At 38.4% G+C, this 26,524-nt stretch overlaps 1 protein-coding gene across 8 annotated transcripts in view; it reads right to left on the reverse strand.

Annotated features, from left to right (window-relative positions):
- Positions 1-26,069, reverse strand: part of DDX6 (DEAD-box helicase 6) — a 31,595-nt gene extending 5,526 nt beyond the window's left edge. For 2 of the 8 annotated variants that reach the window (XM_060399317.1, XM_015100953.3), the window contains exons 1-12: positions 25,368-25,435; positions 21,919-22,388; positions 18,859-18,922; positions 17,904-18,008; positions 10,011-10,140; positions 8,989-9,135; positions 7,183-7,277; positions 5,701-5,823; positions 5,158-5,286; positions 4,021-4,137; positions 2,718-2,781; positions 402-503 (exon numbers count right to left, since the gene is read on the reverse strand). In XM_060399317.1, the coding sequence (XP_060255300.1) occupies positions 402-503; positions 2,718-2,781; positions 4,021-4,137; positions 5,158-5,286; positions 5,701-5,823; positions 7,183-7,277; positions 8,989-9,135; positions 10,011-10,140; positions 17,904-18,008; positions 18,859-18,922; positions 21,919-22,118 (1,276 nt within the window). In that variant the 5' untranslated portion in view covers positions 22,119-22,388; positions 25,368-25,435. Of the gene's footprint in view, positions 1-401; positions 504-2,717; positions 2,782-4,020; positions 4,138-5,157; positions 5,287-5,700; positions 5,824-7,182; positions 7,278-8,988; positions 9,136-10,010; positions 10,141-17,903; positions 18,009-18,858; positions 18,923-21,918; positions 22,389-25,119; positions 25,214-25,367; positions 25,436-25,464; positions 25,654-25,866 lie in introns of those variants that run through there. The other 6 variants (XM_015100955.4, XM_015100952.4, XM_060399318.1 and 3 more) reach the window with 4 other exon arrangements.
- Positions 26,070-26,524: the final 455 nt, after the last annotated feature.

Consider the following 26,524-nt stretch of genomic DNA (forward strand, 5'->3'; position numbering starts at 1 on the left):
CTAAGAAAAAACAATTCTAATTAATGAGTTAAATATGAGAGTCAATGTGCAAGCACTAGTCTGTAAGTGGCAAATCCACATAGGATTAATGTTTTTATTTAGTGCCACTCATTATTCACAGCCTAAAGTAATAGTGTCAAAAGTTGCCAAAATACACAGTATAAAATACAAACAGCAGAGTTACAAAAGTAAGGCTCTAATTTGTAAATCTTAAATTAGGCATCAGGTTATTTTAACTTAAAAAAAAAAAATGTTCTGGAAGAATCAGAAATTGATATATCAAAAACCAAGTTTAAATTCACTATTTTAATTGCTACCACACTCTACTTCACAAAAGGAACAAAATTTAGTGATTAAACGTCTCAAAAGACTTCCACAAAGAACATCTTCCTTTTCCTCACCTGATCTTCCAATACGATGGAGATAGGTCTCTGCCAGCTTTGGGAAGTCAAAGTTTATTACCACATTCACAGCTTGTATATCAATACCTCGGGTAAACAAATCTTTAAAACAAAAACAAAGCTCCATTATATCCTTCAATTTGGTGTCATAATACTCTTTAACATTTCTAAAGGAACCTAAGCTTCACTCACTTCAAGCAGTAATTCAAAAGCATCTGTAAATTACTGGCATTATTTCTCATGCACATTAACCATAAGCAGCTTTCTGTTCACAGGTTACCTTTTCCCAGTGTTGTATCAAAGTTTTAAAAACTGCTCTGAGGTAACACAGTGCAAATCAAGGATGACTGAAAAAGCTTATACATTCACAAACGAACTTCCAAGTATAATTTTCTTCACTCTATTTTTAAGTATTTAATCCAAAGTTAATAAATTATTTTTAAAGTTCACTGCATAAGGGAGAATACTTTAAAAAAGAGGCAATCTACCAGCAGTAATTTATACTTTGTTCAGAATTCTTTCATCCCATTCTGCTGAATGATTTATAACAGGTCTGAGGTAAGCTAATATGCAAGACTATCCCTTCTACTTTTTTCCAGTCCCACAATTATGCTAATTTAGGCTTTGACAAATACATGCAGACACAACTCCAATAAGTTCAATAAGCTAATAACTAGATTTCCCTGCACTTCTCAGCTCCACACGTCAAAATAACCCATGATGGTCAAACAAGTATTTCTAATATACTGGTTTGAATTTGTAACTTGTTATTTTCAACTGTCTCCAGACAAAATTTAAAATTGACATTCAAAGTCCTCTGCTCTATATTCTGGTTGTAACACATTTCAAAACTTCGACTATACCAACCTCACCCACTATACTTCTTTAAACTATCTTCTTAGCGATCTCTAGATTACTTTTTATGCCAGGCCCCTAACGAAATATTCCTTCTTATCCAAGTCTAAAACTCATCTATAGACTATAAATTACAATTCCATATCTTCTCAGATCACCTCAGCTAGTTATTTCCCTCTCCTATGAAAATTTAGGGTTATTTAATGTATATACCTCACACTTGCAAATTCCTTTACTCCCTTGGAGATCGAGCCCAAAGCCCATTTTTGTCAAATTTTACTGCCACATAGCCACGGCCATTTGTTAAACATACTGCCACTGAGGTAGAACAGCAGAGTCAAGTTACTTGTAACAGAGACCACACAGTATGCAAAGTCTAAGATATTTACTACATGGACTTAACAGAAAAAGTTTGCAGGCCCAGCCCGAGGTTCATAATGTCATCTTTTTATCTCCGATTAAACAACTACTACTTGAGAGGGGTGGTACTTTGTATGTATTTATACATGTTACACATAAATGTTCAGTACTTATTTAATGATGTATTTGCCCACAGTTCTGAAAAATGAGCAAGAAGAAAGCACTGGCACTTCAAAAACTTATCTGAGGGCAGCCTCAGCAAGTTAATGCTTAAAATAAAACCATGTAACCACAGCAGTAATTCGTAACAATATGAGTTCTGTAAGTACTACGAATTCTTTCTAGGGGAAGAAAAAGTATTTTTCATTCTCAAATTAGGAAATGGTTAATGGCAAATGGCACCCTTCTACTTGTCTGTACAGTTGACCCTTGAACAAATCAGGAGTTAGGGTCTCAGTTGAAAGTCTGCATATAACTTTACCGTCAGCCCTCAGAACCCATGCATTTCTGTATTTATCTCTGTGTATAGCTCAAAAATTAAAAAACAAAAAACTAGGTTCTTCCCTCTATCCAGAAACCTAGTTTAGATTATAAACCTAGTAGCAATACTAAGACTATATTCCCAGTGTTCAGACAGGAGGCTACTGAATCCAACTGTCCACATGCACCCCCAGTCTGCTTTTCTTTATGTAGTGAAATACACCAGAGCACAAACTAGTCTGATTCTGGCAAAATAAAGACCATGATAAACTTCCAAAACATAGTTTCTTAACATAATTCATTTTGCATATGCTAAATAGAACTCATTCCTACATGCTACAACTATTCAGAAAATACACAAACTCCAAAACTGGTTTAATAGGCAGAGATTAGGTAGGAGTGCCAAAATAAGTGTTCTGCAGTTTCAGGTACAGAACCTGACTTCAAAAGTTTTAACTACAAAAAAAAAAAAAAGTTACCTACAGCTCATTCTCAACTTCAGAAATTCTAGAAATGGTAGGAGAGGGAGCTGACTATGTAAGCAGCTTCACTGCAGGACAGGACAGAGAAAGAACACAACTAGGAAGAAAAACAATGGGTAAAGGAACAGAAAATACCTACCAGTGCAAACAAGATTGCGGCATAAGCCATTTCGAAAATCATGAAACACACGATTTCGATGTTCCTAGGAATAAAGCAATGCGTTTATTTGATTACAACTCACACAAGCCTCCAAATTTCCATCATTTTTTACTCCTACCCAAGCAGTTTCTTTATATCCAAATTTGTTTTTATGAATGAGAAAGGAGGCATATTCAATATACATTAAAAAAAGGTAGGAAAAAAAAAGTCTCCCATGGGAATTAATAAGCAACAAATATAAATGTATTCATATTATCTCAATTCTTAAAGGTATTCTTTTTTTTTGCAGGAGTGGGTTTTAAGTGACAATTTTCACTGTATTTACTTCTAAAATGTTTCAAATAAAAGATGCCACAAGTTTAGCTTAACTGAAACATCTACTACTTATCTTTTCAGTTATTATATATAAAAGCGAAAAATAACTACTTTACAGTTAAATAAAAAGGAAAACACACTAAACTCAAGCAAAATCAATGAATCTACCATCTGGCAAACTGGTCTTTCTTTTCAATGCAATGTTCTTCCACTCTGAAATATTCTCTTCAATTTTATACATCATTTCCTGTGATAATTTTAAAATTAGGTGCCTATATGATGGCACCTGATCCATGACAATAAGCTTCTTTGAAAACCATACATGAGCTGATTAAGTTCTTAACCTGTCAGACTACAGAAACTGCTTTCCTATCATGAAATTTCACAATGTTAGCACAAACACAATATGTTGATAGTTTTGAATTTATTTTCTGTTAAATCAAGTTCTGAAACAGCTTCCATCCTTTTTCTAAAGGCAAACAATAAAGAGAAAAAGATGAACCTGAGAAGGTACACAGATAAACTAGAACTTTCTACAAACCTTCCAAAACTGTGGCTGACAGTCACACTAAAGTGGCATCTGAAATGCAGTATGACTGAAGACTAAATTTTAAATAGTTTAATGTTGCTAGTGGTTACTGTACTAAACACTAGCCCAAATCCAAGATTATGGGGAAGGAAGGGAATAAAATCTCACATTTCTATTATGCTTGGCAACTGACAAACTATTCATTCATACACAATCTCTATCTTCCTAAAACCTTGTGAAGTTAAGGGTACATACTATTACCCCTGTTTATAGTTAGGAAACCTTACCCCAGAGAAGTTAAAATGAAGGGTCCTTTGCCTACTGAACAGTAATTTATTCTTAAACTCAGGGCACTTGGAAGAGCATTAAAACAAAATTCAAGAAATATTCAGAAAAAGCTTTTAAAAAAATCTATGCAAGTACAAGTTTTACACTCACCTGCCTCATTTTAGCATGGATATAGAAGCAAGAATAACCCAGTTGAGAAATCTTCTTGGCTAGCAATTCAACTCTCTGAGAGGAGTTACAGAAAATAATCGACTGGTTTATCTGAAGCTGAGCACAGGAGAGAGAGAAAAAAAAAAAAGACATTAGAAAGAAAATAAAATATTGACAAACAAATGTTGAAAACACTAAGAATTATAACCTCATGACACAGGAGATGCAAAACTATAAAAATCTTAAGTGCTACGCATTTAGTAGTAGTTGCAGTTAAGCACAGTTAATATATGACCACTCCTTCCAGGGGAAATAGAGGGTTAGGTTCCTGTGAGGAACTCATAACTTTTTTCATCAATGGGTCAACAGATAATCTGGTTTTATGCATGTTACTGAGTTTTTTCGGGCTGCACCACATGGCTTGCAGGATCCTAGTTCCCTAACCAAGGATCTACCCAGATCCCCTGTATTGAGAGTGTGGAGTCTTAGCCACCCGACCACCAGGGAACTCACCCCACATGTTACTGTTTTTTTAAAGACACCTTATTTACTCATGGCCAACATCACTGGATAACTCAGGTCTTTATGAAGTTTATCTAATACATCATCTCTTCTTAGGAGCACTGGACAACAAACATGTCAGCACTATGCCTAAGAGCCATTTAAAACAGTGGAATCAAGAAAAAAGCACAAAAAAAGTGGGGAATGTGGCATTAGACTGTGAAAAGGGTGTTCATTTCTGAGCTCAAACAAGAGGGCAGGGATAAACAGCATGAAGTCTCAAATTTTTCACATGCGTCTTCAAAGAGCATTTGAGTACTGACTTCAGGGTGACAAGAAAATTCTGGCAAGTAGGCAAACTTGCAAAAACAGATCTACTTACAACAGAACAATTATAATTACTGAGAATAATGGGATTACCTGTAATTAAGGTCAAATTATTTTAGAATCAAATTAAAAGTGCCTATGACCTGTCAATCATATAGTATTAGCTTCAGATTAACAACTGAAACTACCTTTTAGGAAAAACCAAGGACTTTTTTTTCCTGCACTGAAAATGATGAGAAAACTGATACAACTGTTTTATTGAGGTTAAGGAATGGATAACATTCAGCAGTTGAAGTTTAACTGGCTCACCCTGGAGAAAAGTGTGTTGAGGCAGTGTACTTTTTGGCGCTCAGTTACATATGCGTAGTACTGGGTTACTCCCTTCAAAGTTAGTTCCTCCATCAGGTTAATCTCATAGGGTTTCTGCAAATGGGAATTCTGAAGGGGAAAAAAAAAAAGTATCATAGTTAAAGCAGAGTTTATTTCTTTAAATAAACTTTAACTCAAAATATATCCTCATACATGTCTGTCTGATAAACTCTTAATTGAAGGGATGCGGCTCTCTTTAAAATATATAATCTGTCATTACCATAAAATGGGAGATCTAATGTCCAGATATACAGCTAAGTTATTACTATTTTGTACTTTAAATATAAGATTATGCTGCAATCAATTTATCTAGCATCAATGGCTATGTCAGACACCAGCTTAATGAACAAATAAAAATCAAAATACTTCGGTATCTTAAAACTTGAAACCAGCATAAAATATACACTAGTAATATAATTATGGATAAAGGTATACTCATGGCCAACAGGAAGGTACTGCTTCTAAGTACAGATTTATACTCACCATGAACTTCTGTACACTAAGAGGGAAAGTAGCAGAATATAATAAAATCTGTCTGTTTTTAGGTAGCGTGAGAATAATATCCTCCATTATCTGCACAAAATCCTGTGACAGCAACTTATCTGCCTGCAGTACAAAGAGAAGATGATCTTAAACACAATGAAATCATGTCTATGGTTTTTTGTTAATAAGGAATCAATCATTCCAGCAAGAGAGTTCACAGAATGTTCCTGGCTGTAAACACTATATAGTCCAAAGGCACCAAGACACATTCAGTGATACAAAAAAAGGGAAAGTCTGTAATACTGATCTAAGGGAAAAAAAATCCTAGACAGACATAATCCTTATTCTCATAAAAAATTTTAATGTGATTTCCATTAAAGAGACATTATGGTATAATAGTTAGAAGTACAGGCTACATCATTAAACTACCTGTATTTAAAACTTGTCAGGGATACAGTTTTTTGAGGCAGAAGGAGGGTGTGTTTCCCTTTGCCTGGCAAATAATAAAAGCTATCCTTTTCTACTTCACCCCCTCACACACACAAACAAAAAACTTGCTTCCTTCGCTATTATCTATGTTGGGAGGTTTCTTAACTTCTATTTCAGTTTCCACAATTTAAAAATCAAGATGTCTTCTTATTGTAGGAATTACTTTCTAGGATAACTACCTTATAGGATTGTTGTAAAAATTCAATGAAAAAACATGTAAAGCACTTAGTGCTAACACAGTCACTAATAACTGTGCTCTCTCATTACTCAAAGATAAAAACCTGTTTCAAATTAGACCAAGAGGAAACGGATCCAGTTATCTTAAAACAGACCAAATAGGAAAATAACTTCATTTCAAAACATCAACACTGGGGGGTGTGGGGGTGCTCAAGGAGAGAAGCCTGGAGCCTGATGTACAGCAAAAACAATGTAACACTGTGAAGCTATTATCTTTCAATTAAAAATTTAAAAACCCAAAACATCAACACTGATTGAATATACATATAAAACACTTGCTTGCTAGGTCCCAAGAATGCAGAGCTAAGTTCTCAAAAGGCACTTATAGTCTGGTGAGAGAACACATATAACAGAGACAAAAAACCAAACAATACCAAATTGAGTATGTTAAATGAGGGGTTTTTAAGATGCCTTTTTTTTAACATGCTTTTTAAGATCAATCACAGAATGAAGACAGATGTAGAATGGCCTTGGCTTTGAGGTTATTCAATGACTTCTCAGTGCAAAATAAAAATAAACTATCTGACTTCCCTAAGAAAAAGACACAAGGCTGAATCATTCCTATAAACACCTATCACCTATTGCTTTTAAAAGGCAAAACATGTTTTAGAAGCAAGTTATTTTGAACAAACCAACAAGAGTAATGAATTTACTAGAAGGTCTTAAACACAAAGAGGTTATCCTTCATTCATTGGCAGTTATAAACAAAGCCAAATCAGTACAGAATGGTATGTTTCCAAATGAAAAAAATGTTACCTCATCCAATACTATCATCTGGACATGATCAACTTTTGCTACGCCTTTCTTGATAAGATCCAGGATTCTTCCAGGGGTAGCTATCACCACATGCACTACACAAGATTAGAAAACATGTATTTTCATTAATTTTAGTTGGGGCAAAAAGGATACAGTAAAGGTTTATCACATACATAGTGTATCAGAAACACTGCTGTAGGAATAATACAAAGAGGCCAAGATGTATTTTAGAATATGGATTTCCATCTCATCTTCAGTTGGCTAGAGAATACCAGTTAGTTTCACCTCTGCATGCAGTGGGCTACAGCTTTCCAATTCACCTGTTCCAAATAAGGAACATAGTTTTTTGTCTGAGGGAAACCCCCAGGGAAAAACAAAAAGTATGCCGAACTTTTGATATAGCTGCTGCTGCTAAGTCACTTCAGTCGTGATACAGCAGCTTGCCTCTAATAGATCAATGGTCTGCAGAAGACTGTAACAGGATCAAGTAAGATGATCATTTTTAATTAACAAGGCAGTATAAAGAATATAGTAATTAAACTAATCAAGTAACAATCATATATAAAATCCTGACTAAAATTCAATGTATAACTAAATGGATTTCAACTCTTGCTGTTTTCTTTTTTTCACTAAATAATGTTATCATGGAGAACTCTTCATGAAAATGAATACAGATCAGCTGCACTCTTTAATGGCTATGTGGCATTCCATTCAGTCTATACCCCAGTATATTTAGCCAAATTTCCCTGATATTGTTCCAGTTTTTCGGTACTACAAACCACACTGTAGTGGACAACCTTGCATTTGTCCAATCATTTCTTCAAAAAAAGATCATTAAAAACATACATGTATAATTTTGAAACATAATGCCAAATTGCCCACCATAGAGATTGTATCAATCTATACCCCTATGTTGCAAGACAACAAATTTCTTCACAAATGCATATTCAGTTCAGTTCAGTCACTCAGTCGTGTCCGACTCTTGGTGACCCCATGAATTGCAGCACGCCAGGCCTCCCTGTCCATCACCAACTCCTGGAGTTCACTCAAACTCATGTCCATCGAGTCAGTGATGCCATCCAGCCATCTCATCCTCTGTCATCCCCTTCTCCTGCCCCCAATCCCTCCCAGCATCAGTCTTTTCCAATGAGTCAACTCTTAGCATGAGGTGGCCAAAGTATTGGAGTTTCAGCTTTAGCATCATTCCTTCCAAAGAAATCCCAGGGCTGATCTCCTTCAGAATGGATTGGTTGGATCTCCTTGCAATCCAAGGGACTCTCAAGAGTCTTCTCCAACACCACAGTACAAAAGCATCAATTCTTCGGCGCTCAGCCTTCTTCACAGTCCAACTCTCACATCCATACATGACCACTGGAAAAACCATAGCCTTGACTAGACGGACCTTAGTCGACAAAGTAATGTCTCTGCTTTTGAATATGCTATCTAGGTTGGTCATAACTTTTCTTCCAAGGAGTAAGCGTCTTTTAATTTCATGGCTGCAATCACCATCTGCAGTGATTTTGGATTACTAATTAGCCTTTCCAATCTTAATTAATCTTGTCAATCAGATAGGTACAATATCAATTTACTGTTTTTATATGCAATTTAAAAAATTACTAGTAAGGTTAAATATCCTTCCAATGACTAAAATAATTTTTTTCTTCTTGACTGAAATGGTCATTTCCTTTATTCATTTTTCTACTGCAATGTTTGTTCCCTATTTTAAAAACAATTTTAATAAATTACTGAAACACTTGTGTGTCAAATTACAGACAGCAAGCCAGCTTGTATCCAATCATTTCTTACCTGTATCATCAAGCCTCATTATGTCATCCCGTAAATTGGTTCCTCCTGTGGTTGCCATCACTTTGGCCCCTCCCATGTGTTTGCTGACCTGGATGCAAATTTGACTGACCTGTAGAGCAAGTTCTCTAGTGGGAACAATCACCATTGCTGGAAAATATCAACAAACAGAAAAAAGGAGAGAGGAGGGGGGAAAAGCCATATTTTAAGAGTTTAAGAAGCTATAGAAATATTGCCCCTTGTAATCAAGACACTCAAATGAATAAATTTCAAAAAAAGAAACTATTATAGTGTACCAGATTTAGACTTCTCCTCAGTAACAATGCTATACAATTCTTCTACTCTTCCTGGTTACAAAGCCTTAAAGGGTTCTTTGAGTTGGCAATTATTAACTCAAAATTTGTTAGTATTTTAGTAAGAGATCACTAGTCAAAATGCCCAAATAGGAAACTCCTGCTGCCCAGTTCTACTTATATCATATGAACATAATAGGAAGATGGCAGAAATAATTATAGATCAAGAAACCATGGGGAGAAAAAAACTGAAAACTTTACAAAAAGCTTTAGAGGTGAAAACATAGATCTACTGGGTACAGTTACGGAAATGTGTCTCTTCCATACTACTTAAGATTTTAAAATCCCCAAGCCACAAGGCTTCAGAGAGAAAAAGTTCCTGCTTTTACAAGGAACTCTGCAGACACAGCTGTCACAAGAAACATTCTAGTTCCAGTTCCATAGTTTTAAGTATCTATTTCAGACAATTTAATTTTCCCTATCTACAGGACAATAATTCTTATTTTGCCTATCTCACTGGAATGTTGTAGTAACTGTAAAATATGCAAAATAACCTTAAAAACTAGAAATCTCTTTTTAAAAGTTAGGAATCATTTTTACAAGACAACTAGGCCATAAGCTGTGAAAAGGGTAAATACTAATTTCATATGATTTAAGTTCCAACTGAGAAAAGATGGTAATATCTTCTATACAGCTCCAAGATTTAAATCAGCATTTATAGTTTAAACCAACCTTGTATATTGTCCTTCTTCAGGTCTAGCCGTTCAAGTAAGGGAATGAGGTAGGCACCGCTCTTGCCTGTTCCGTTTTTTGCTCTAGCTAAAATATCCCTACCAGATAAAGCAATGGGAATGCTCTCCTCCTAGAAGAGATGGAACAATGCATATTACTTGTGAATAAAATCAGTACATAGGCGAGTTCTTCTCTAAAACACACTGAAAGTATACAAAGTTCCTTGGTATTGAAGTATTTTACAAAAGACCAAATAAATTAGCAGTACCAGTCAACATCACCATTAGTATCAACTTACATTTATCAGAACTACTCATAAAATACACACTAAATTTAGTAATAAAAACCTTTGAGTTTGTATGTGTGAGCATCAACAACAGAAAAAGAGGAGGAACTTGGGCTGACACAATAAACACACAGGGGAAAATAAGCGAAGGACATTTTGCAATTAAAAACAAAGAAAAAACAGCACAAACAATATTCAAAAGAAGGACTATATGATATTCTGAGACTAGTAAACCAACTTGACCACAGTGAAAAATTGTAGGTTGGACAATTTTATTTCTACATAAACAGGACTCAGATGGAAAAGTTTAGTCTTGGGTCCTATCTTTTTTTAAAATTGTATTACATAATGACCAATGTCTGTCTCGCAGCCAACTTCTGTCCTGAGATGTGCCCTGACTTCTCGTTTTCAAATCTGGCTTACTCGTGTGTTTTGCAGACATGAGTGTTTTGCAGAAGATAATATTTCTTATTAGGGCAAATTTCCTAGACAATACCAAAGGATTCTCAACAATTACTAAATATTAAATATACATACACAGAGAGAAATTAAAAAAGGTAAAACAGGTATGAACAGAGGAAGCAGAACACTTCTATTTCTAAAACTAAAAAATTTTAATTTCTACAACTATAAAATTAGAAAAATAAATTAGGAAAAATATTCACAATCACTGTAATTAGCTCTTTCTATGCTTGAGCTAATGACCAAAACAAATATCTCTAGCAATTTAAAACTGTTACTGGAGAAATACCCAAGTCATAAGCATCATGACTTTCATTTCCTACCATGACACTTATTTTAGAACCCCAATCATAGGGGTCAGATGGGTTCCATATAATCAGAATAACTAACACTGTTGCCAGAACAACTGTGAAAATAGTTCAGTGACAATACTCTGTTAATTTACTCCGACAGCCAGCATTGAACAGTCTGCTTATTATGTAGGGTGAAGCAGGTCAAAGAAAGCCTTGGTTTGACCCTCTGGTCTTAAATCCTTCCTTGCTTGACCACATGTGTTACTCAGCCGTGTCTGACTCTCTGTGACACTGTGGACTGTAGCCCGCCAGGCTCCTCTGTCCACAGGATTTTTCAGGCGCGAACACTGGAGTAGGGTGCCATTTCCTCCTCCAGGGATCCATGTCTCCTACAGCTCCTGCTTTGCAGGGAGATTCTTTATCCCTTGAGCCACAACTCTGAGTCAACTCTATTAATCTTCAGTTGTCCCGAAGGCCAATTATCACATGGGTTCAATCTCTATTATGGTTTTTGAACAGGTTACCAGTATACAACTCAGTTTGACAGCAGAAAAAGACTTTAGTCTCTCAGTGACTTCCTGAGTCAGGTCCTTTAAAAGGATAAGATACCTCAGTGAAGTCAGACAGGACAGAATTAGATTGGGGGTATCCTAATTCCTTTTTGGGGTTTACATTATGGCTTAAAGGCCACTGACTTCTGTTTCTCTGCTCTTTGACAGGACTTATGTTCCACAGAAACAGAAACTGTTTAAGGATAGGGCTACAACAAAGTAAGCTAGCTAGCCTGTAAGGTAAGATGCACTGTACTTTGTCTCATATGGTGGCTATTATGATTAGCAGTCAGAGAATTCAGTATATTCACTGTCTCTTATCACTGTTTGCTAGGAAGATTAAACAATCCGAAGTGAGGAAATTCAAGCCAGATTCAGACAGCTTTGAAACTCAAGAGAAGTCATGGGGAACTGCCAGGGAGAAGGAGGAAGGAAGCTAAAAATTTTAAAAACTTACTGTGATGGGTACTACACTTAGATACTTAATGTTAATTATATCCTTTCAAGTTAGGTTACTTTTTGTCTTACAAATGGCAAAATGGATCCTCAATATTGTTTTGCACAAGGTGATTAAGCAAGAAATGCTAGAATCAGGATTTGAACTTAGGTCTGCAAATAAGAGAAACTGGAACCTCATACACTACTAAGTAGAATATATAGCCATTTTGGGAAATAGTCTGGCAGTTCCTCAAAAAGATAAAAAATTACCACATGAACCAGCAATTCTACTCCTAGGTATATGCCCAAGAGAAATGAAAATACCTCCACAAAAAATTCTACATACATCAGTGTTCAAAAAGGCATTATTCATAATAGCTAACAGTGGAAACAACTCTACCAACTGAAGAATGGATAAACCAAACGTGGTATAGCCATACAGTGGAATATTATTCAGCAATAGAAAGGAATAAAGTACTGACACATGCTACAATATGGATGAATCCTAAAATATGCTAAGTCAAAAAGCCACAGCTGAGTCACAAACAGCATGTATTTTATAATCCCATTTATATGAAATTGTCTAGACTAGGTCAATCCATACAGACAGAAAGTTGATTAGTGGTTGCTTAGAGCGAGGAGGGGTTCTGGTGGCTCAGAGGTTAAAGCATCTGCCCGCAATGTGGGGGACCTGGGTTCGATCCCTGGATCAGGAAGATCCCCTGGAGAAGGAAATGGCAACCCACTCCAGTATTCTTGCCTGGAGAATCCCATGGATGGAGGAGCCTGGTGGGCTACGGTCCATGGGGTCGCAAAGAGTCGGACACGACTAAGTGACTTCACTTTCACTTTCAGAGCAAGGAGAAGAAGGGTAACTACTAAGTTTCTTTTTGATGAAAATGTTCTAAAACTGACTGTAGTAATTGGCTGCACAACTGAATAAAAAAAAAAACCCACTGAACTGCATTACTTAAAATGTGTAAACTTGTATTTCTGTGACCAATACCCTAAGGCAAAAAACAAGCAAACAAAACACCACCAGAACACAAAAACCCAAAATAAAAAAAATCCCACGAACTTAAAGGTATGTCTGATTCTGACACTTTAGCTCTCCAAAGTCCGTGTTCCAGTTCCACTGTAAGGTCTAGGGACTGAGCCACTATGTATTTATTGTGCTTTAATAACCCTAGCATCCATTTCCCTTTCTTTGCTGTTGGTTCAGCCACCCAGTCCTGCTCGACTCTCTGTGACCCCACTGACTGCAGCACACCAGGCCTCCCTATCCCTCACCATCTCCCTAAGCTTGCCGGAGCTCATTCCATTGCATCGGTGATGCCTCCGGCCATCTCATCCTCTTGACACCCCCTTCTCTTTCTGCCTTCAAGCTTTCCCAACATCAGGGACTTTTCCAATGAGCTGGCTGTTCGCATCAGATGACCAAAATACTGGAGCTGCAGCTTCAGCATTCAGGGCTTCTCTGGCGGCTCAGATGGTAAAGAATCTCCCTGCAGTGCTGGAAACCAGGTTTCGATCCCCGGGTTGGGAAGATCCCCTGGAAAAGGGAATGGTTACCCACTCCAGTGCTCTTGCTTGGAGAATTCCATGGACAGAGGAACCTGGCAGGCTAGTCCATGAGGTCTCACACGACTGAAAGACCAACACTTTCCCTTTCTTAGTAGCACCCTAAACTTTTTTCTGAGGAACTGCGTTCTCTCCAGTCCCTGATGGATAGTCTAGCCAACTTCCGCAGCTAAATGGAGACACCAACTGCTTTTTAATTCCTAGGGTCAGTTGAACTTAAATCTTGGTTTCAGAGAGAACAAAATGGATACTGCAGAGGCAGTTATGATTAAGGTATCTACTGCTCCCTAGAAAAAAAAGGAGATGGAAGACAGTAATTTCAAAAATAGTTATCTCCAGCCTAAGGAATATACTCCAGTTTTACCACAGTATCTAATGAAGACATGCATTTTTGAGAATTTAGGAAAACAATTCTTTTAGCCATAGTAAATTCGTGTTAGCAGGAGGAATGAATTACAAAAGAATTAAGAATGTTCTAATTCTTAACTATAAATTTGATAAATGACTAACTAGACTTGGTTAATGAAATAATTCCTCAAAATAATGAGATTCCCAACTTGATATGAAATTTGGTTGCCAACAGAAGTTAACTTCTGTTTTTCTCTCAATAATTAACTACCTGCTATTCCATCACCTTCTTATCTATAAAGTCCTCAAAAGTTGTGCCTAAAGTCTGGAAATAGCAAGAGCTGTCATCTTTCAATCATCTCCAAGTTAATATAAGGTTTTGCAATGTTTAACAGAATAAAACAGTAGACTCCTAGGTACGCCAAAAAAGCCTGTTACTATAGAGCTATGCCTTTAAAATGGCATGGTTATGTTACTGTGCATAGCATTCAGACCTAGAACTAGAGTCACAGATGGCTGTACCAAAGAAAGATGTGTGGAACCAATCTGTAGTGTATCTGGTTCCAGTTTGTTGGTGTAAAGTTATATACTCTCAAAAGAAGATTTTAAGTGCCTAATTTTCCAATAATCTTATACCATACCCAAAGTGCAACCAAGTTTCATCTCTAAAGGAGGTGACACCCATCAAGAGGCTTTTATATTTGGAGGGGGAAAAAAATGCCCGGATAACATGGTAAAACTAAGTACTACATAAGACAACAGACACATTTTGGCAGGGGGGTGGGGGGTGGGGTGGAAACAATGACAAGAAAATAAGTAAGGAGAAAAGGTAGATAAAAACAGTAGAAGAATGCCAGTCATGAGGCTGGATTTCACTAGAGAATCTCTTATTACTTAAGTCCTAATATTTATGGTTTGTTACACCGAGTCTAAGAAACATGTTATCTTTTATTTTCCATGGATTCTCAGACAAAGCAATACTACAGGAAAAGTCAATGTGAATCGCAGTCTCAGGTATATATAATACCTTAGATTCATACTGTGCTTGCTATTTCAAAATACACTTTGAAGCACTACAGATTCATTTCTATCATTGCAATCAAGTGAGTCACACAAATATTTTTGTTTCCCAGGGCATACAAAAATTACGCTTACACTATACTCTAGTCCATTCAGTGTGCAGTAGCCTTGTGTAAAAAAAACAACATACATACCTTAATTTAAAAATACTTTAAAAATACTAACCATTATCTGACAACACAGGGTTGTCACAAACCTTCAATTTGTTTAAAAAACAAAAAGACAAATGCAGTATCTACAAAATACAATAAAGCAAAGCACAGTAAAACGAGGTATGTCTGTACATTACATTTGGTCCTCACAAAAAAAAAATCCTGTGAGGGAGTTAATTTCTACTTTACAGAAAAAGCCATATGGTAGACTGGGTAAATGGCTGGAGAGTTACTTGCCTATATGCTATATCAAACAGGATGCAAATAACAAAGTGAATTTAAAATTTTAATACAAAGGCGTGAAACATGAGATATTAAGGGTCCATCAAGAATTAAGTCTGCTAAATGAGCCATGTTTTTTGATATACTACATAAAATAAAAACCTGTAACATTTATTGAGCATTTATTACTTATTAGCCACTGTACTAAGGATACTAACATGAGTTGCCTCACTTCATCTTTACAACAACCCTATGGTATACACTGCTGTATCAACTTTATAGGCTAGAAAGCTGAGGCTTAGAGACATCTCAAATAATCAACTTGGAAAGCAGCAGAGCTGGATTCAACCTGGGCAACCTGAATGCAAAGCTAGTACTCTCAAACAGTTCTCTAGACCAAGTTCACCTACAGACATCTGTTAATCATAATTTCATCAAAACAATACAACTGAGGGCCTATTAGCTGCCACACACCCTGCTAAGAGTTACAAAGTGGAATGATTCAGTAGGAAAGTAACCCATAAAACTTTTCATTCCTATAGATAAAACAGATTAACAGGAGCTACATTATAAAAAAGCAAATTCCGAAATATTTTTGGTCTCTGCACTCAGACTGCCTAATGAGGTATAACTTTATCTTCATACTTTTTCCAACCACAACAAAATTCTTCCAGCCTGTCCACAAAGGCACTCTCATTCCTAGGCAATCACTATTCTAGTTCTCCACTTGGAACATGGATCATTTCTTCCAGGTTGTTCCATTTCTCCTAATGTCTACATATATGTGCCCATTATACCACACTGAAATTACCTGTGTAATTAGCAGTCCTTTCCATCAGACTCTGAGTGCAGAAACCCTATTTATCTTGTTCATCGTAACACCCTCAGGGTCTAACACTTTCTAAGTCACTTGACACATAGTTGTTCAATGAAAAAGTGCTCAATGATGTCACAGAGTTTGTCCTGAGTACAGCTTGGATTTGATAGCTTCAACTTATGTGAAGACAAAAGACACATCAAATTTGTATATAGGTCTACATACATGTGTGTGTATATACCTATATTTCCTTGTTCTTTCCACTGAAAGAGTACACCTAGTGTTTAGATCTTGGTCTCTAATGCTATTCCCAACTAACTGGAATCCGAGTTCTTTGGAGAAAACAGCTGATTCTGAGGCTGGGGAAGCGTAGCTGTACTGATAAGCTTGGCATCATGATATACCACCAAAAAGGAAGTGCTCAAGAAAAATGAAGGGGGAAGGAAAGGTAAAAAGATAGAGCACAGAGTTCAGTGACACTATTCTGTATGATACTATAATGGTGGATACATGTCTTTATACATTTATTCAAACCCACAGAATGCACAATATCAACAACGAACCCTATTGTAAACTACGGACTTTGATAATGTCAACACAGGTTCATTAGTTTTAACAAAAACTGCTCTTGTGGGGAATGCTGATAATCAGGGAACCTATGCATGAATGTCAGCAGGAATTTATGAAAAATCTCTTATGCTCAATTGCTATAAACTTAAAACTGCTTTACAAAATAGTTTATCAGAGGAAAAAATGAAAGAGGCACATTACAAAAACAAAGGAACTGGCTTGAAGGAGCTCACACTGGCCAAATATAGGACAATTCAAGCACAAAATACCATTTAATAGAAAAGGAATTTATAAGTAACACTGATAATATACAGATACATCAAGAAGGAATTAGGGGGAAATTTTGATGAACAGTATATCGGCATTGCCTTAAATGGTCCCCACAGACTGTTTTTAAGTTTCAAGGGGAGGGGGCAGGGCCAGAATCATGTAATATAAAAATCAAGATACCATTTGAAAGGGTAATCAAAATTAAAATCACCCTTGGAATAAATGAACACTGTAACTCCAAAAGTGACTTTTGCAGTATTCTGGCTAAGAATGCATAACTTGAATCAAATCACATGGAAACAGGAGACAAACTCAAAATGAAAAATGTTCTACTGGAATAAAAAAAGGAAGGGAATTCTATTTTTAACACGTCAATGTCATAAAAGACACCCCCCACCCCCCAAAAAAGAGAGCATGGGAAACTCACTACTAAAAGAGATATAACAATTACATGCAATATCTGATCCTAGGATGGGTCCTGTACAGAAGAAAAAAAAATAAGACAAAATTTGGGACCTAATTAAAAATCACACTACAAATGACAGATGAGTTAGAAATACTGCATTAAACTGACTGAACATAATTCTACTATGCTTATTCAAGAGAATATCCCTATTCTTAGGAAATATATAGTGAAACATTTAGAGACGAAGTGCCATGATTTTATAACTTACCCTTTTAAGGTTCAGAAAGTGTGTGTTCATGCACAAGCATACATACATGTGCACACACACTGGAGAGCAATACTGGTTCACTAAACCATCAAAAAGTAAGCGACACTTAATTCATAACATTACATAGGAGGTAAAAAGGGGAAATATACCTGAATAGGAGATGGCTTTTCCCAGCCCATTTCAAAAATTCCCATCAGCAACTCCCGTTTCAAACAGTAATCTTCAAACTCATTTCCTTTTGTGGAGGTCACATCCTGGTCAAACAAAAACATCAAAAGAATGAAGTACAACTGTGTTCCTTTAGTAATTACCATGTTTAAGAAAGTGTCTGAGAGACTAACTTTTTATCCTATTTAAAAATATATATGCAGATTAGTTCTCTGTCCTAATCTACAGTTCAAGTATTTCAAAAAAACAGCCACTCTAACACAAATCAGCCATTTAAAAACTATGTCTTAGGGAAAGACCAGCCACCCTGTGGTCATTTTCTTCCAGGGAGTGATGGAATACTGTTATTTCTAAATAAGTACCATGCTGTGAACTGTAAACCACAAGATGTAAAGTCAAAACCTAGTTCTACCATGCACTGCCTACAAACATCCTAGTCTAAACCAGAGTTTTTCTAGCCCAGCACCACTGACATTTGGGCCAGAATATTGTTTGCTCTAAGGGGGCTGTCCTGTAGCATATCCTCACCTGTGATAACTTATTGCTAAATGCTTCCGAGGGGACAAAAATCACCCTTGGTTGACACTGCTGGGCTAAGAGAACTAACCTCTCAACTTCAGTTTTTCATCCACAAACAAAATGTGGATAAAACCTAACCTGAATCTTATTGTACTTCCAGAAATAAAAGAGACTTTTGAGAAAATGCCATGAAAACTATGTGTTCCACAAGTGAGATAAGATACACATATGTATAAACACATTTAATATGGATACACATTATTACCAATTCCTCCAAATAGTGGAAATTTTTGGCAATTAATCATATATAAGCTATACAATTTCAACCACTTAAACTTACTTAAGAGTAAACATACAGTGCCTACTGTCATCATCAAGTAACTACTTCACTTTTAAGAGTTTCCACAACCAACTTACCGAAGTTTTGATTCTTAGATCCTTTGGAGGGAGTTTTAAAGTCTTTTTCCAGTCATCACCAGGTCTAGAGAGAATACAATAAAGTTGAAGTATCAGAGTTCACTGCATTACTATTCTAAAATACAAAGGTAATTCATCTTGATGATAATTTCTAAAAAGCACACTAATGTATTGCCATTTACTTAAGAATACAGGTAACAACAGAGATAAACAACTCTAGGAAAAATCCTCTTTCTTACAAAGCACAACAATCTAGGGAGAACTTAAAAAATCAAGAATGGAAGGAAAAAAGATATCCATCCTCTTTAAGAGAAGCATGTTGTATATAGTTCAACTGTTTTCAAAACTGGTAACCCATGTGTTTTGTCTGACCTAAACAGTACTGCTTCATTTAAAGTTGCCAACGTTAAAAAACTAGGATATTTTGTATAAAGTTGATTCTGGATTTTCTTGTGGGGGGGGGGGAAGCTTTAGCAGCAACACTGGTTCCAAATTTCTGCATAGCAACAGTTTGATAGGCATTAGTAACTGGAGTTTAAAATCAAGCACCTGATGCCTTTAAATAGGTCAAGTCCCCTCTCATCTGGCAATCCCCTATGCTGCTGCTGCTGCTAAGTCGCTTCAGTAGTGTCCGACTCTGTGCGACCCCACAGACAGCAGCTCACCAGGCTCCACGGTCCCTGGGATTCTCCAGGCAAGAACAATGGAGTGGGTTGCCATTTCCTTCTCCAACACATGAAAGTAAAAAGCGAAAGTGAAGTCGCTCAGCCGTGTCCAACTCTTAGCAACCCCCATGGACTGCAGCCTACCAGGCTCCTCTGTCCATGGGATTTTCCAGGCAAAAGTACTGGAGTGGGTTGCCATTGCCTTCTCTGGCAGTCCCCTATAGGCATCTGATTTTGTAGCTCCCGGTGACTAGTTAAAACCAAAGAATCTATAAGGTTTCAGACTTCAGTTCAAGCCTTGACTCTTCTATGTATCAGTTCTGTGACCCTGCAACAGTTACTTTTCTAAATCTCCATTCTTTCATATATAAAGAGATAAAAATTATATAAAATAGCTTCTATAAAGCATGCAGCACAGTGCCTGGAAAAATTAGCTGTTAATAAAAAACATCTCTCAATCTTCTTTAATGGGGATGCTTGAAACCATGAAAGAAAATAACAAAGAAAACATAAAAAATTTTCTTTTTGGTCATGTAAAAACTTCAAGTAATATAATATCCAAAGCATCTAACAGAAAAAAAAACTGTCAATAAAGCAGACAATGCTTTCAACTGTCTTTTAAATTTTCACTGATTTAATGATAACAGCTCATAATTAAAGCCCCCCCCCCCAAAAGATCTCGAGTATTCATTCAGGAAGATAAGGACGTATTTTACTTAAAGCTTCATCCCACATAATCCAAGATACTCTATCACAGGAAACTATTTGCCACCAAATCCAAGAGTTCTAAAGCCTTTCACCCCAGTCTATAATACCACACCAAAGTCTCTGAGCATTTTCAGTTGAACATCCTAGTAGGACAGCTTGTCACATTGTCAAATTCACTAAACAGTGGATAAAGATGCAGACGATACAACGCAAAATCTTCCCACAAAAAAAATCATCATCTTAGAAAGTTAAAAAATTTTTAATGAGAGATTAACTAACAGAGATAGGTATTAACTATCTCTGAGACATGGGATCTAGGAGTCTTCACAGAAGAGATGGTATTTCAACTGAAATTTAAAGAGTCACAGAATTGGAAAAAAGCTATTTAAGAAGAGCAAAAAAAAAAAAAAGGCAAAATCCACTGCAGTCTCAAATCAGAGTTTAAGCAGAAAATGCTCTCAAAATGGAATAATGCAGCTTTATGTTTCAAATTAAAAGTAGACTAACTGTTGCTAGTCTATTCATATTTTGTCAAGACAAACTGCAATTTAGAAAACATTTTTTATTTCTAATTATTCACCTCAAAAATAATAATATGCATTAATGTCAATTCTCCCAGTGACCAAATGAATTCTGTTGAAAATTTGGGCTATTTTTCTTTAGTAAATGCTTCTTTTAAGCATGGAAAAGACTTTGATTGTAATAAAACACACTTTTGAGTTTCATCACATTTCTAGAGGTTAAATCAACTTACACAGCTAGATTCTTAACAAACACAAATACCAAATGGGTCAAGATTCTTAATTTTCTATTAAACTGATTCTTTGGAATCATAGTCACCATTCACATACTTTAAAGTGTACACTTAAAGAGAACAGCCTGCTGCTGCTGCTAAGTCGCTTCAGTCTGTCCAACCCTGTGCGACCCCACAGATGGCAGCCCACCAGGCTCTCCCATCCCTGGGATTCTCTAGGCAAGAATACTGGAGTGGGTTGCCATTTCCTTCTCCAATGCATGAAAGTGAAAAGTCAAAGTGAAGTCGATCAGTTGAGATGACAGCCTAAATGCTTTCAAATTTAAAAGAAAAATATTCCGTAGTAAAATAAGGCTCTTAGTTTTTAAAAGTCTTCAAAGAGGTTTGGGACTATTCAGAGATGTGTTCCAAACTGTTTGAAGTCCTGAGTTCCCTATGATATAAACTGCTAATTATTTTGTGTATGTGTAAAAGGAGAAAGCGTATTTTAAAAATAAATAAAATAGGACAGAAAAGCAAAGCGTCATAGACTAAAAAAAAAGTTATGGATAAATTTTCTGAGTACCTCTGAAGTTCAGAAAGCTGGACAGGTCTTTAAGATTGGCTTTAACTGCCATTCAAACTAGGATAAAGTCAAGTTATCACACTAGAAAAAAAGCCATACTGGCAAAAACAAGATGAATTTGAGCTCATTATGAAAAAAATTAATATATATTATCCGTGCCTATGTTTGTTACTTAACAAACCTGAATTAATTACGACAGAGAGACATTCTTCTATCACAAATACCTACTGACCATAAACAGTCAACTGTCCTCTATTCAAATCAAAATGGTTAAACTAAAATGGTATACATAAAGTAGTCAACAACAAAGTAGCGAAATATATCTCCTTGGTCCCCCAAGTGTGTTTATTATTTATTCTAACACTTACTTAATAGTGGTGGTCATACTCTGTGCTTGCTGCTGAGTGCCATTATTGATTGCGTTGGTGTTTTTCAGCTGGTTCATCTGTTGCTGAGTCTGTGCGCCCCCTCCTCCAGGGCCACCACTGGGCTTCACAGGACCCCTCAGCTGACCATTTTGACTGGACAGACCCATTATAACAGGGTTCTCTGTTCTGGCCGTGCTCATGCTGTATTAATTTTAAAGATGTCTCTTTCAAACTTCAAAACTTTTGAAAGTCAGTAGAGAAACTGTAATAACAGTTTATTAGGCTCTCCAAAACGAAGAGATAAATATAAGTCTTGCTCAATATATGAGTCCTTTATTGCAATGCAGGCAAGCACCTGTAAGTCTCTGAACGGTAAGCAGCAATAACTTGCTCTCATGCAGGAATCAACTCTTTAATTTTTTAAAAAGCCCTCTAACAAGGTTGAGTATGTATCTGAATCTCACTTCAATCTGAAACAAAGAAAAAAAGTTAAATCAGCAAACAGTAAATTTTGAAGAAAAAAAAAACACCCCTTTGTTGTTTCCATTTGAAGAACTCCTTTATAAGCACTCTCTTCTTTTAAAGAATTAAGGATACAGCTGCATGTAGATCAAATCACTATCCAGGATAGGAAAGAGGGGGGAAAAAAATGAATTGCTTCAAAAACCAAACCTGCACTGAGACAGATCTCATTTAAACTGTCAGTTCAAACCAACCCAGAAAATATCAGGTAGAACAATACTGTGATTAAATTAGCATTAGCTGTCAGATGATAATCTCTTCCCTTCAGTTTCCTCCCGGAAGAATTCTCTAAAGTCCCTGCCACCTCTAAAAGTCAATGATTCATTACAATCAATTGCATTACAACTCAATGAAGAATGGCACAGCTTAATTAATGTAAATCTACAAAGGAACAAGGCAAAACCATTCATTCATTTTTTTTTCTGTTTCTGACAACTGAGAATCCTTGAAGAGTTGAGCTTTTGATTTCACTTTGTGCTTTCAGAAAAGCATTATGTATGCCCTTATGAATTTGAACCAAAGAAGTTAAACCTGAAGAAACTACACTTTCTTTTTCCCCCTAAGTTTTTGCCCTTTAAAAACAATAACTAAAGCAGTCAAGGGACATAAATACGTCTACATGTCAAAATCTTCTGTTCAAAAAACAGCCAAGAAAACCTTTAGCTATCTTACTTAAGTCTGACTACTACAGAAATGTTACATTTTAAAATATAACTCTTTCAAAAGTATGTCTCAACTTGAAGTAGCAGTTTAATTAAAAAAAAAAAAAAAAACAACCCAACACCCCACAAAAAGGAAATTGTTATTCAGTCACAAAGTCTCACTCAACTGTCTGCGACCCCACGGACCCCATGGACTGCAGCATGCCAGGCTTCCCTGTCCTTGACTACCTCCCAGAGTTTGCACAAACTCATGTCCATTGAATCGGTGACGCTATCCAACCATCTCACCCTCTGTCGCCCCCCCACCTCCTGCCCTCAATCTTTCCCAGCATTAGGGTCTTTTCCAATGAGGAAATTACCTGTGCTTTAAAAAAACACACACAAATCTGTGAAAGAATAAAGACATTACTAACTTTTTAATCAAACTTTCTAGGACACCCAGAGTACTGATTAAGTTATTTTAAAAAATTATTCCCCAAATAAAATTATGTTTTTTTAAAAGTAAGACCTTAATTTCACAACTGCGGGTGGGAGGGAATAAAGGCCTACTCTGGTGTGTTAACACCTTTATATTTCTTACCGAAAATACAGTAGCTAATTAATTACTGTTCCTTCTGCCATACACCAAAGCTTCTCAAACAATACAAATTTTAAATTCTTTGATGTCTTTTTTTTAATTGAAAATAAAGTTGCTCAAAAGCAAATCCTTATTATCACATACACAAAGCTGTATATTTTGAAGTCATGCAGAAACTGACTGACCTCTTAAGCAGGGTAGTTAACAGCCACCTAATTTCAGTTCAAGGTAGTAGGTGGTTTCCTGTATTGACAAGTTTATATATGATCAGCGATATCACCTATTTCACACCTGAAGATTACTTATTTGCAAAGCACTAAGAGGATGAAGAGGGCAACTTCTAAAGATTAAATGGTAATATTACTGTCCATCATGCACATAAGACCTCGTATCTCCCTAGAGCCAAAATGTGACTATGTGAGAACTGCTCCCCTCTTAATTAAGCTGCACTGCAGCTTTACGTCTCAGGAAAAGAAATATTCCTCCTACCCATTCCCAATTTAGATTTCCAAGTTGTATTTCTACATTTTCAAAAATACGAACGAAACAGAGACTAGTTGGGAGGGAACCCTAGCTGAGTTAATTACAGCACTTCCCAGACCGTAGTTAGCGATTGACAGTTTCACACCCAAAACAGTCTCGTCATCTCCAAAAAGACCTTTTGTTTGCAAATGCAGCGCAGTTTCTCTAAGCTCGGTCTGCCAGTTGGAGTGACTGTTCTATTTTGAAGGGGCAAGGGGACTGAGAAAGAAAAAGGGGAGTGAGTGATAAAGGAAAGAAGCTAATGATTTTGATTTGCAAGCAAATAACTTCTTGTTTCCCTCCCCTTCATATCCCCCTCCAAAACCCCTACACACTTCAAGTCAGCTCCCTGGGCCCATAAACACAAAAGGGTTGGGGCCCTGCAATCGCATCTGCGCAACCAGAGCAGAGAACCAGCTCCCCAGCTAGGAAACAATAGGGATTCCCCCAAAAGAGAAACCTTTAAGTCCGACAGCCCCTTCTTTCCTCCGACATTCGGAGGCTCCATAATCACCCCGTTATCGACCTGCAAGGCCTTACTCCGTCAAGCAGTCGGTCCTCTTCCAAACTGAGCCCTCCGCTACAGCATATCCCTGCCGCCCCCTATAGGGCCGCCTCGTACCCTATAACCTCCACCATCTCCCTAAGTCCTTGCCGCCCCCTACGGTCCCACCCTCCCTCGTCACCCACAAAGCTCCTCTGAGGAATTCTCCCGCTCTTCCTCCGGACCCCGCCGGGCACAACACTGCTCTATGCTACTCCTCCCGGCGTCCCCACCCCACAGCTGGCGCCCGCCGCCCGCCTTCCTCCCCAAGGCCCGGCCAGGCCTCAGGCCTCCGCCTCAGAGCGCCCCCCACGCCAGCCTGGGGGCTTCCTGCAGCCCCTGCGACACGGCAGACCGCCACCCCTCCACCTCACCCCTCTCCCCGCGGCTCAGGCCCGAGTCCTACCACCGAGGCCACTCCCGCTCGGCACCCTCGGTCCTTTATTGTTGACTCGAAGCTCCCAAAATGGCGGCGGCTCCTTCCTCCTCGGAAACCTCCGCCCGCCCCCACCCGGCCCCTCGCTTCGGCCTCCTCCCGCCCCCGCCCCGCCCCCGCTCGGGGGGCCGCTCAGGCCGGCCTGCCTTCGCCCGCCCGCTCGCTTCCCCGGCCGGCCAGCCCTACCTCCGCCGCTGCCCGCTCTCAAGGCGCCGCCGAAGCCGCCGCCCGGACTGAGCTAACTCGGCTCCCCCGCCCCCTCCGTCGCCGACTGCCCCCCCACCCGTTCTCCGCATGGCGGCCGCCGCGGCTCCTCCTCCGCGCAAGATGGCGAGCGCCCAGCTGCCGCTGCTGCACCCGTCGCGGCTCCTCGGCCTCCGTTGCTTCGCGTCAGGAGAAATCCGGGCCGAGGAGCCTTCCTCAGGAGAAAATGGAGGGCAGTGTTTTTCCACCGACGGGGAGTCTGCGGGGGCTGAAATGGAGGGGAAGTTGAAAGGGAAATATGGATCCCTTCAAAGAGAAAGGAGAACTGCCTTTTCCACAGCTAAGGAGAAATGATCCGGGAATGGTGGGTGGGAAGAGTACCCCCCCCCCCCAAAGTGGAAGTCGAGGGCTTGGGACCCGAGGAGGATCTGCTTATTCCTGACCAAGGACCCGGTAGCGATTCGGGGACGAGACAGCTGACCTGACATCTCTCGCGGGCCAGGGAGGCTGCTGCAGGTCCAAGGGGGCCGCGTCCGAGCCCCTGCGGGGCGCGCCTCCATCCAGGAACGCGCGGAACCAGTGGTCCGGAGGCGCCAGCACGCACCCGGGTGTGGGGACAGGAAGGGGGACCTGCCGGGACGGGTGCAGCAGGGAGAACCCCGGGGAGAGCGCGGGGCGGGGGCCAGGGGGCGCTGTGCGCGGGCGGGCGGGGGCAGGGGTGGAGAAGGCTGTGGGAAAGTTGGGCGAGGGTGGGGTGCTGGGTAGCTGGGGTGCGACCGGGGCAGGAACCCAGAAAGCGAGCCTCGGAGAGGGAAGTGGGAGACTAGAGCAGCGATCCCCGCTTTCTCAGCACTAAAGGGCAATCCTCAAAGAGAGGGAACCAGGGAGGCCGAGCCTCCCCAGAAGGAAGGAAACGCTGCTAGAGTCAGTTATGATGGGAATAGGAGTTCTGTACGGAAATGAACTAGAAGACCAAGCGTAATTCTTTCCCCAGCCCGACCCTCATCAGAAAGATATTTATGTATTTGTTCCCATAATTACTTTTCATATTCTAATGTCTCCGTTTATCCTTAACCGAAATAACAGGAATGCAATCTTGTTCCAGGTAAAACAAAAATCGGAAGCTAGCAAGTTGGCTA

Source organism: Ovis aries, chromosome 15 (genome assembly GCF_016772045.2).
Source record: "Ovis aries strain OAR_USU_Benz2616 breed Rambouillet chromosome 15, ARS-UI_Ramb_v3.0, whole genome shotgun sequence".
Classification (NCBI taxonomy): Eukaryota; Metazoa; Chordata; class Mammalia; order Artiodactyla; family Bovidae; genus Ovis; species Ovis aries.